A 12426-nucleotide genomic window follows, 5' to 3' on the forward strand; every position below is an offset into this window, starting at 1 on the left:
GTTCAAGTTATCCCCTTGTTTGCTGAAAATTCCTGATGTCCCAAGGAATTCTGTCCACCTTTGTCATTTGTCCTACTGCCTAAAATTTCACATGGAGAGATGACTCTTTCCGTAGGAAAGCCAGGCATTCCCGTGAGACATCACGATTCTTCCTTAGAGCTTCAGCGGTCAGAGAGAAGCCCCTGAGCCCACCTCCTCCTTTCAAATGGACCAAGAACATAAACATCTGTGTTTGTTCCAGATCACGCAAATAAACAGAGAAAAAAGAGCACTCACCATTGGCTTATGGTTGGGGAAAAACGTTTGCTCCACAAGCGGGAACTTCTCAGGACCCAGGGAATGGAAGATCTTAATGAGCTGAGAAAACTAGGTCAGAAGAGGAGAGAACACTGGTCAACACGTGTTACCTAGTGTGGCAGAACCTCCCCCTTGATCCCAAGCCTCGAGCATCTGACTGTTCTGAGCTGTAGTAGCTACAGTAGCTGGTCTCTGCCTCTGGGGGAGAGGCCAGAGTCCTCGGCTGGAGATCCATCCTCTCCATCATCTGGCTGCATCAACCCCTTCATTCCTGCCAGGCCCACTGAGTTCAGCTCAATGACTGTTAATAAGCATTTCCTACACCCTCAGCATTTCATACAAGCATGACCTGCTCTTGTTCATGCCATGTCCTCTGCCTGCCATTCCCTTTTTTTCTAGAGAGGCATATTGCAGAGTAGTTTATGGCATAGACTCTGGGTGCATATTTTTGCCTCACCACTTACTATCTGAGTGACTTTAGGTGTCTGAGCTTCAGTTTCTTCATTTGCAAATGGAGAAAACAAGAGGTTCAATTTCACAGGATTGTTGTAAGGATTAAACATGCAATGTATTAGAGGGATTTAAAAATATTTGGGGGAGCCCTGGCTCAGTGAATTGAGCACCAGCCTGCAAACCAAAGGGTCATCGGTTCCATTCCTAGTCAGGGCACATACCTGGGTTGTGGGTCAAGTCCCCAGTAGGGGGCACGCAAGGGGCAACCACACACTGATGTTTCTCTCCCTCTCTTTCTCCCTCCATTCCCCCCTCTCTAAAAATAAATAAATAAAATCTTTTAAAAATGCCTCAATTTCTGAATATTGACTTTAAAAAAAGAATATTTGGGGGGGGGTAGAGCGGTGGTATTTTAGGAAAAGTCTCTCTTACAGGTAACATTTTAATGGAGACTCAAATAAATCAGGTGAAGGAATGAAACTAAGGAGTAGAAGGTAGGGGATATAAAGTCTTGGGGGTTGCAAAGAGGGTTTCAAGTTCTGATTTCGCCAACTCACTGGCTACCTGATTCTGAGTGAGTTCCTTTGTTATGAAACTGAGCTGCTTTTTCAGTAAAGTGGAGTAATTAGCCCACTCCACATGATAACAATAGATTGGCAACACGATTTTTTGGCAATTACTAAGTGCTCAATAAATAGTGCCTGCTGTTAAAAACAGTGATATGAAAGAATATTAGTAAGCACAGTACAGTACTGCCTCTTACTACTAATATCATTATAAGATACCACTGTATCATAATATAGTTATATAATATTCATTAGGCAATAATTACAAGAAGGGGACTGGGACCCAAATTGCTTATTCAGCTACTTAAAAAAGTCTTTTCATTTCCGAAGTCTCCATGCTGGGGAGTGGGCCCATTTCAGGGCTGTGAGGTCCTCCCTCTGCCCCCACTTGGTTCCAGGTCAGCCTGGCCCATCACCTACCACCCAGGGCTTGCTGCAGAAGTTGTAGACGGAGTAGAGGGAGTTGACAGCGGGCAGCCCACCGTACTGGAGGCCGATGACTAGGCTGCGGTAGTCTTCGCCCAGGGCCATGCTATAGGCATGCTGGCGGACCAGGATGAAGTCCGGCTTGAAGGACCTGCCAAGAGAGGGGATGACAGCAGCATTACCAAACCATGCAGAGAGTTGAACACCAGGGCATCAGGCCACGGCCCACTGGGGCGTGGTCACTGCCCACGGGGAGCCCTCAGTTCAGAATGGGGATGGGGTCAGGGAGTATAGATGAAGAGGGTCAGTTACAAGCATAAAGTCAAATGACTGAAAACAACTTTTACTTTCTTGTGTTCCTTTCATAGGCTGTTTCCTTTGTGAGTGGCAGGGCCAGGTCTGCCTAGCCTTGTGGCTCTGGTTCTCAGCCACTCTACAGAATGGCTTCCCTCCCGCATATTTCAAGTGCATCTTGTCCCTTTCAAGGAAACAGCAAGAGTACCAATGCAATGGCCGAGCACATGCTGAGGTCCCTCTGGAGACACAGTCCTGATTAGTGCTCACCAGCGACCCGGGTAAGGTCAGGACTATATCCTCGTTTTATAGATGGGAACACTGCAGCTCAGAGAAGTTATGAATTTCCCCCAGTACAAAGCTAGGAAGCAGGAGAGCCATGTTTGAACTCAGGCCATCTGGTTCCAAGTGCACACACTTTCCCTCCAGTGCAAGGTGCCAGGTGGACCAACACATTGTTTTACTCTTGCTGCCCAGGATCCATCTGTTTCTGGACTTCTCAAAGTCATAGGAGAAAATCAGCCTCACAGGAGGTGGTTTACACTAAGAATGGTATGACCCACTTTGCTCATCCAGAGTCAGGCCCTTAGCATCAAATAAACTAACTGTCTCTTTAAAATAATTTAGAGGGAAATCAAAGTAACTCTCACAGGGAAAGGACTTTCCTCCACTGAAGACACAGGAAAGAATGTGCTACATGTGCAGATGCTTCTCAAATAGTTGTGGGCCTGGGACTTGCTGTACACCCCAGGGCCTGGCGCCATGGATTCAGGGGCATAATAAGTACATGTTGAAGGAATGATTGATGTACATGAACATCACTTCCTTGTCCCCCAATGAAATGGCAAGCGTCTCCCCAGGCAAGGTGTAACTCATCCCCAGGTGGCCATGTGGGCTGTGACATAGCAGGTATGGCTTACACCGTGCTCATGGAAACAGTCAATCATGTCACTCTGGTTAGGACTGGGGGAGGGGTGTGGAGCTGGAATTATTATGCCTACGTCCTTACTGCATTCTTAGAACTGAACCATTTTCCCATGTACTTTACATATGGGGAAACTGAGGCCTGTAGCAAGGCAGTAATGTGTACCAGGTGGTCCTGTAAGGTTACAATGGAGCTGAAAAATCCCTATCATCTAGTAACACTGTAGCTGGCATGACATAGTAGCCAGCATGGCATAGTAACTTGAATGGCATTGCAGCTGGTATGACATGCACAGGGTCCTCCCTGACAGTCTGGGGTATGAGGATTTGCAAGGAATGCAGAGAAATTAGTGAATCCAACCAGGTGGCCTGCGGCACGCAGTTCCTCCCCTTATACCCGGCACCCCATCTTCTCTAGCCATGCCCTTCATGTCACTCAAATGTCTGAGGATGTAGCCCCCAGCAGTTACCAGGCCCTGACAGTGGGCCAAGCACCCTGGTGGAGGGTGGAGACCCTGAGATGAGTGGAACATGATCCCTTTGTTCAGGAAACTCACAATCCAAGAGGAGTTGGGTGTAATGCTAAAGGATAAGAATTTGCTAAGTGAACAAATGAGTAAGCATGTGAAGTAACAGAGGCATGTACAAGGTGCTAAGGTGGCCCCAACATGTATTCAACTCTTTCTGGGGGTGGGGGTAGATGAGTGTGTACTGGAAGGCTTGGGTCTTGAAAGGAAAGTAGGTCTTGAGGGTATTCCAGGTGGAAGGAACGACACCTACTACTGAATGGGTGGACCTTGTACTGGGGGACAGAGTGGACTGTGCTGGTTTTGTTTAACATGCTTGGTACTGACTTTTTTTTTTTTTTTTTTAAACAGAGCCCGTGATAAAATCCTCTCTATTCAGATAACACATTTCCCTGGACAATAACTGGTCTAGGGACTATATCTCTGATGTGAGGAGCTCACCTTCTTGAGTGCGGGGAGAAGTGAGTGGCCAGGTAAGCCAGAGTGGTTAAGAGCATTTACTTGCTACATGGAGTGGCCTCGTCTGTAATAGAAGTGCCATTAGGAACAAAGACAAGGAGGGGGAATCCCTGAATCCTGCTGAGCCTGACACCAGTGTCATTTTTATCTTCTGGAGTATCTGAGCTATTAAGGTCCCTTTTTTGCCTACACTGGTTGAATGGGGTCTGTTGCTCGCCATATCTATTGCTCTGACTGATACTGGAAGACAGTGGCAAAATGTACAATTGTTACACGCAGGAGTATAAGGTCTGATGAGGTGGCGGCAACAGATGGGGCTGGGTAAAAAAAAAAGTCCCAACAATCCTCACGAATCCCTTCCTGCCCTGTGTCTCCACAGTCCCACTGGGTCCAAGCCCTGTGTCTTTCATGCCTGGGCAAGAAGGCCTCCTTCAATCCCACACAAGTTGGCACATCCTGGCTGTGGGCTCTATCTGGGTTTTCTTGTTATTTCGGCTTTAGACTTAATATGAGCTATATTATTTGGGTTTCTGCCCCCAGGTCTTCCTCAGAAGTGGCTTTCGGTATTGGAGAGGAAATCAAGGACAACCCATAATTAAATGGTGGAGATGGGACAGGTGATGGTTGCTGGGAGATTACTGGGTGCCTCAGGCAGTGTCAGGAGGCAGGGGGCCAGAGGCAGAGTGACTTTTAACCATTGGAGAAGTATAATAATTCCCTCCAGTAGGCAGAAGCCTGTGAGGGCAAGAAAAGATCTCGGCTGGGCTTTGCCTCGGACCTAAGTTAATAAGTAGAGAGGCCTCATTCTTCTTGGCTCCTTGACTGCTATTCTGTAAATGTCCCTTGTTCCTCAGGAGCCAAGTTGATAAAAGGAGATGATAATGCTGATTTTGGTCACATGCTGACCTATCACACCCTGCCCTGACCGCAGCTCTGCCTGGGAAGGCTCCAGGACGTGTGACATGTGCATCCACCAGCAGAGAGACTTCAGGTTTCCTCTTAACTGTCTCCACACTCCTCACAATCCTTCCCCAGTCCCCTCTACCTCTGAAAATTCAATATCAGTATGGATCTGGGAAAAGGAGACTCAGAGAACTGAGTAAACCAGTAAAACCAGGTGTCCCGAGGAAAGGGGAGATCAAGACATCGAAATGGTCTCTATACCCTTGAAGGCTCATGGACCACTGTGCCACAGCAAGAATAGAACACAGGAGGTGTGCACACGTTGCAGACGGAAGGGTTTGAATGGGCCACACGAAAGGACTGTGAGTGCAAGAAGTCAGCCCAGGCTGAAAAGAAATTAGGTAGACCTGGTGATGAGTGGACAGCAGGATGCTGGAGCAAGGCCTGTGGGGCTCACAGGCAGCTGCCACCTGTGTGGCATGGTGACAGTGGGAAAGGAGTCTGGGACAGGCAGCTGGGCTCTCTGACAAACCCCGGACCCTCTTTATAAAGTACTAGGATGTTTGTAAAACACAGGCACGAGTTGCTGGAGGAAGTAGGCTTCCTTATCTCCCTTTTCGGTCCAAGAATCTCAGTCTGTTTATCCTGGTCTCTTCCTGTTCATTCCAGAGGTTTCCTCGCTGTTCCATCTTCCTCCTCTACCACCCTGGGGATCCCACATGTTATGGGTTGGCTTGTGTTCTCCAAAAAGATATGTTGAAATCCTCAGCCCTGTTACCTGTGAGTGTGACCTCTGGTCTTTGCAGACTTAATCAAGTTCAGATGAAGTCAGACTGGAGTAGAGCAAGCCCTAATTCAATGACTGGTGAATTTATAAGAAGTGGGAAATTCGGACAGACACGCAGAGAGGAAGAGAAGGACACCACATGATGAAGGAGGCAAAGGACGGACGTGTCTGCACACCAAGGAACACCAAGGATCGCTGGCAACCATGAGGAGCCAGGAAGAGGCAAGAAAGGATCCCTCCCTAGATCCTTTAGAGAGAGCATGGCCCTGCAAACACCTCAATCTCAGACTTCCAGACTCCAGAACTGTAAGAGAAGAAACTTCAGTTGTTTAAGTCACCCAGCCCGGGGTTCGTCATTACAGCAGCCTCAGGAAACAAGTACACTGCACGCCCCCAATACTTCCTCTTTCTGGCAGCTTTCAGAACTTTCTGGCTTCCTTTGTTGCTGCGTGTACCCTTCCACAGCCCCCTCCCCGCTTCCCAAAACAACAAGCCCAAGCCTAAAAATAAGATAACCTTAGCTTCAAGGTTGAAAATGAATTGATAAGTAATGTTCATGTTTACATAAAACATTTAACAAGTCAACACACTGATAAATGCATGAAGATTTGTTTGGAAGGATGTTCACCTAAATGCTAACCTAGTTGTCTCTCAGGATGGGATGGGGAATGGGGTTATTATATTCTTCTTCAGACTTTGTGTTGCTATCTGCATTAAAAAAAAAGAAAAGAAAAGAAAAAAGCACATACTGTTTTTACCATCAGGAAAAAACAATGAGGTTATCTTCATTTTGGAAAAAATGATAAATATAACAATGATGTACCATCATGGAAAATGCTTCTGGGACAATTTCATGTGACATAAAACAATAGAAAAGAGAATCTGTGTGATGACTCAAACATTGTAAAAATGATGGTCCTGGAAGGAAAGATGGAAAATTGCTACTTTGTTAAGGTGGTAAGGCTGCAGGTGATTTCTCTTGTTTTGAAAATTTCCATTTTTGTTATAATGTGGTTTGGGCATTAATCAACACTTTTGGTTAGCATCAGTATATAAATGACTGAGCAGCAAATCCCCTCCACTTGGTCTGGGGGCCATCACCAGCCATTCCTCCTCTTCCTCCCATTGCTGCATCTCTTGGACAAAGCAGTCCATGTCAGTGGGCCCCAGTTCCCATGCACCCATCTCCACAGGCCTCTGCCTCTGGCTACCAGTCCCCCTTCCACCCCAATGAAAGTGCTCCTAAATGACAAACCCCAAGGTCAAATGGCTTCTGCTATGCCCTTACTTCCCCTGATCTCCGGTAATAATCGCTAATGTGAGCTTCTATTCTAAGCTCTCTGTATATCTTCAGTCATTTAAACCTGACAACAGTCCTAGGGAGCTGCTATTATAACCCCCATTTTCCAGCAAAGCAAACTGAGGCACAGAGTGGTTAAAGAACTTGCTACGGTCACACATCTCTTGGAGGTGGAACCACAACTCAAACCCAGAAGCCTGGTGGCTTTAGAGAAGGGTTTCCCAGACGTTGCATTATCGACATTTTGGAGGTGGATAGTTCTTTGTTGTCAGGGGCTGGCTAGGGGACAGAGAGTTGTCCGGACATTGTAGGACCTTAGGAACATCCCCGACCTCTCTCTACCAGACATAATAGCACCCCCATGCCCAGTTGTGATGACAAAAATGTCTTGAGACATTGTCAAGAGTCCTTGGGAGGACAAATTCCCCTAGTGAGAACACCTACTGTGATCTCCTCTCTCCTCGGTGGCCTCTGTAGCTTGACCTCTGTCCTTCCCACCCAAACCTGTCCTCCTGGCCTCGAAGGCGCCCTCTCCCCTTGTTTCCAGCTGCTTCCTCCTGGCTTTTCCCTTCTCATGGCTCTCCTCCAGGGCTCAGTGTTGGCTCCCTGCCACGTGGAATCATCTCCATTCGGTGGGGTTCCCACCTTGTCCTCATAGGCAATAGTGAAAAATGACAGCTTTATAGAGTATTTACCAAGGAATCATTTTTTAGGCTTTAATTATGCTATCTTTAATCCTCACAATGACCCTATGAGGAGGACAGTACCAGTGAACTTACTGTCAAGAAATTAAGGCACAGAGAAATTAAACATGGGAAAGATGAAGTCCACATGAGACCAGTGCTTCCAGGCCATGTGCAAGACCACCACGCAACCAGCACCGTCCACCTAGCTGAACATCTCACCATCACTCAGACCCACTGTGACCGGACCCCAAGTCATCAGCCTCCCCCAGAGTGGGTCTCCTGACTTTTGTTGAAGGGCCTATGGTGTTCCCAGGAACCCAGGATCTGTCATCCTGAAGTTACCTGCAATTCTCTCTGACACCTGTTCGTAAGGAGTCACCACAGTTGAGAGAAATGTCCAGGATTTTCCCCTACACTTCTCCTGCCTTCTCTTACTCTGCCCCCCATTGCCTCCTGCCTAGAACACCTCAACAGATCCTTAGCTCCTAACCCCCCATCGAAGTCCCTCATCTTATTCCTCTCTGTAGTACAGGGCTGGGCTCAGAAACCAGACTGCTGAGTGTTGAGTGTTAAGTGATTTCCCTGCCTCTACCCTGAGGTTCCCAAGCTAAATACCACAGGGCCCTAGCAGGCAACATCAGGCCAGGTGAAGTGGCCAACCACTTCTAGCAGTTACTCTTCTAACACATACTCTCTTTATTCCTATATTAAACACAGAGGAATATTCTTAATTTCCACAGTGCTCTTGTAGACCTTTCTTTGGAAGCATGAACATCTTACTCTGTTTTTTATTTTTCCACTTTCAAGAATGACTTGAGTACGAGAAGCATTTTGTTTTTTCAGTAGAAGAGCTCTGTGATCAAGGGCAGCTACCACAGGCCTCTGCGGACAGCAAGAAAGAGACATGGGTACTGTGAACTGGGGAAGGGCCTGAGATCCAGCTGTTACGGCCACATAGGAATGAGGTCCCAGGTGGCCCTAATGACTTTTTAAAAGAAGCCCAAATATGGACATTTATATAAAATTCTCAATTACTTAAATACTGACTACTCATCTAAAATCTTTTTTAAAAAATCACTGTGCAGACTTGTAATAAAAATAAATAAAGCAAAACTGCTATGGGAAAAATGCCAATGAAATGCAAAGCTGCACCTACAGGGGACAGTTGTGACTCGATGCCAACATATGTTGACCACGTGGAAATACGTGGTCCAGTCTTACCAAATCCTCTGACTTTCAGATGAAGCCAGAAACCTGACTCTTATGTGAAATCTTTTGCATAAAATCCCTCCTTTTAAAAAATACTCCACCTTTAGAAAAACAAATTTACAACTATGTGTGGTGATGGATGTTAACTAGACTTATGGTGGTGATCATTTTGCAATATATACAAATACTGAATCATTTATGTTGTACATCTGAAACAAATATAATGTTATATGTCAATGATATCTCAATAAAAACATTTTTTAAAAATATGGGAACACACTGTGTTGGCAAAACAACATGTAAGAATGGGGTCTGTGGCCAGAAAGTGCTCAGTGCATGGTCTTCTCCTCGGGGAGGTAACTTTCCTGCTATCAGCCTAGTTTGCATTCCACTCCTGCACTAATCCTGAAATCCTGCTTTCCTCATGCCACTGTGCTGCTAAACACCAGCCAGTAGCCTCCACCAACCACCTACAGAAGTTCATACTTTTTCCCCTGGCGCTCAATGCTCCCCAGCAAGTGGCTTGGGGTTCTTCTTAGCTCCAACTCTTCTGTGCTCCTAAGAAACCCTTCTGCCCAGGTCCACGGGCCTTGCTGCCTCCACAGTCATCTCCAACCACTCACACTGTGCTCCGTCCATGTCATACCCCAAGATTAGGAAACTGCCCCTCAAATATTCCCCCAACTCCAATCCCACACCCTCAGTGGTTTCTCCCTAACCCTCAGTGTGTCCTACTCATGTGGAAATCACCCACACCACGTCTCCTGACAGCTCCGAGGTTGTGGTCTTCTACTTAACCACAAGGAGAGGTTGTCTGCTCCCGGGGCAGGGGTCTTCCTCTGCACCTTCTCCAGAGAGATCTTTGCCCGTTCTGAGCAAAGGGTGTTGGAGGCTTCCACTGTCTGCAGATCAAAGCCCAGATGCTTTAGCATGATACATGGCATCCTGCACCTGGCATGGTCTACTTCTAGAATTCCACTGTGACCCTTCCCCATGATGCACCCTACACTCCAACCACATGGATTGACAGCTGTCTGCTGAAGCTATGATCTGGCTCACATGTGTAACTCTGTACATACTAGGAAAGGGACAGCAAAGGACCATTCAGATAGAGCACTGTGAAAATTGAGGATATTGCTATGTGGCCTTTGCTGGGTAACTCAGTTGGTTAGGGCGTCATCCCAATGCACCAAGTTTGTGGGTTTGATCCCTCATCAGGGCACATACAAGAATCAACCAATGAAGGCATAAATAAGTGGAACACCAAATTTATTTCTCTCTTTCTCCCTTTCTCTCTCATCAATAATAAAAAAAATATATTGCTACTTGTTAGATATGGAAACAAGGCAAGTCCAGGATGCCCTTGCCTACATGCCTGCTTTTACTGGTCTTTCAATGCTCACTTTTAATAAAACTTCCCCTGGAGAATGGGCTGGCATTATTTACTTCCTGGGATAAAGTTGGCCAACACATATACACACACTTTGAAAACAGTAAAGTTCTCTATAACAACCAGGGGCTGGTATGTATGTTTGAGTATCTTTTCCTGGGATCTAGCAGGTGCCCAGCACACAGTAGGTGCTCAGGAGATGCACATGGAAATGGAGTGTGCTATGGCTTCACTTCTCAGGGTCTTGGCCCACCTAAAGTTAAAAACACTTCAACAATGAGCAGGGGGAAAGGATCTGAAGATGCCAAATAACATGCGAGTGGGAAAAACATGATGTAGCTCCCCCAGCTCGGTCCCTGACTTGCTGTGGCTCTCTGAGAGTACTGCTTCACCTCTCTGGGCCTCGATTTCCTCAATGACAAAGAAAAAAAGTTCAGCTAAGTGACATCTGAGGTCCTTTTCTGGGATGACTGCCTCCAGTTCCAGACCTGGAACCAAGACTTTCAACACCCACCTCTCTGTCACATCTGTTCAAGATCCCTTGTGACTTTCTGTCACATAGCAGTAGTTTATAAGAACCATGATTACCAAAAACTGGGCACTTGCCAAGTGCCAGACACCTACGAGGGGCTTTTCAAGCCTTATCTCATCCAATCCTCACACAAAGCCTCTGTGAAGCAGGCACTTATCTTGGGCTGGGTCCCCTAGAAGTGGTGCCCCAAACAGGTTTCCCAAAGCCTGGGATTCCTGGTGGGAAGTGTGCTCTTGAGGAAAAGCTGTAAGAGGGTGAGAGAAGCAGGGCATGAAGCGGGGGAGGGGGTGTGTGTGTGTAGTCATGGGTCAGTCTAGTCTTGGCCTGATCCACAGGGAGCTCTAGAGCTTAAATAGTCCTATCAAGTTGTCCACGTGAGGGAAGAGGACTGGGCTTTTGGTGCCCCAGCATCAATCAGTTACCAGCTCCCCTGATGGGAGGGGGAGGTTGCAGAGGGATGTGTCAGGGATGCAGTTACCATGAGCCCAGGGCTCTGGAGAAGGCTGAAGGGATAACTGAAACCAGGGCATCACAGTGCTGGGGGATGGATGCACTGGCTGGCAAAGGGGATTTGAGCAGAGAACAAGACAATACTATGATTAGCCCATTTGGCAGATGAGGAAAACCAAGACCTCTCAAGGTCACGGAACTACGAAGTATAGAGGTCTGTAGTGTTAGATACAAATCACATTTCCCATAAACGGTCCCCACCCCTGAGGGGCAGGACCTATCTTTCCCATCACCCAGAATGGTGCCTGCACCCAGGGGTTGCTGAGATGTGCTTGGAATGGCTGGCTCTGTGAGCTGCTGCTCACCAGGGCTATGGGGCTTTGGGTGGCATGTCTCCATGAGGCAGGAGGTTCGCCCTCAGCCCATGTGAGGACTGGGCGGGTGAGTGCCTGCTCTCCGGCAGCTGCCTGGGCTCCAAGGGCTGTCAACAGCCTGCTCCATGACGGGCAGGCCTCCTGCCAGGCTGCCTGCTCGGGAAGGGGAACATTATTCATTGGGGAGATAAGGCAGCTGATGAGAGATGGGTCTCAGAGCAGCTGTTCCTCAGCAGCGGTGGAAGGGCGGAGGGGAGGGGAAGAGGGGAAAGCCCATTTTGAGATAAAAAATGGTGTTGCTGCTGGGGGATGACGGAAGAACACATTTGGAACCGAGGCTGGGCTTGTACATACTTATACCCAGGGCCTTCCCCACAAATATCGTGCCTGACGAGCCACACATGTGCTGTCAGGTTAACTACTGAACAAGTCAGGGGCTCTCTTCTGCTCACTCAGCAAGAAATACCCACCTGGTGGGGTGCACAGTTCTCAGAACGCAGTGACTTGGGGCCAGGGGAGGTAAAAGCTCCAGCTGGGCTACAGCTCTAAAAAGCTCATTTCCTGCCCTGGTACTCAGGTGGCAATGACTTCAGGGCGGCTAAACCCGCCTCCTGCGCTCCCCTGGGTCTCCCCTCTTCTCTTGAAGCTAGCTCCTACTTGATGGAATTTTCCGAGTTGGGGAGCAAGTGTGACTGACGTATCTTTTGTTTTTTGCTTGTTTGTTGGAGGGAGTAAGAGAATGGGCTCTTAGGTGGGGTTCTTGGACTGTGCCCAAACTCCTGATGGTCTTCCCTAATGTGCCCTGGCCTCCTCTCCAGCCTCCTCCCTGGCCCATTGGTCAACTCCCTT

General features: G+C 47.6%; 1 protein-coding gene across 2 annotated transcripts in view; it reads right to left on the reverse strand.

Annotated features, from left to right (window-relative positions):
• The window catches only part of SYN3 (synapsin III), a 408941-nt gene that overhangs the window by 274470 nt on the left and 122045 nt on the right, over positions 1-12426 (reverse strand). For both annotated transcript variants that reach the window (XM_045187147.2, XM_053922017.2), the window contains 2 exons: positions 1737-1893; positions 277-366 (listed from right to left, as the gene is read on the reverse strand). In XM_045187147.2, the coding sequence (XP_045043082.2) occupies positions 277-366; positions 1737-1893 (247 nt within the window). The remainder of the gene's footprint in view (positions 1-276; positions 367-1736; positions 1894-12426) is intronic.

This window comes from Desmodus rotundus, chromosome 3 (assembly GCF_022682495.2).
Source record: "Desmodus rotundus isolate HL8 chromosome 3, HLdesRot8A.1, whole genome shotgun sequence".
Lineage (NCBI taxonomy): Eukaryota > Metazoa > Chordata > Mammalia > Chiroptera > Phyllostomidae > Desmodus > Desmodus rotundus.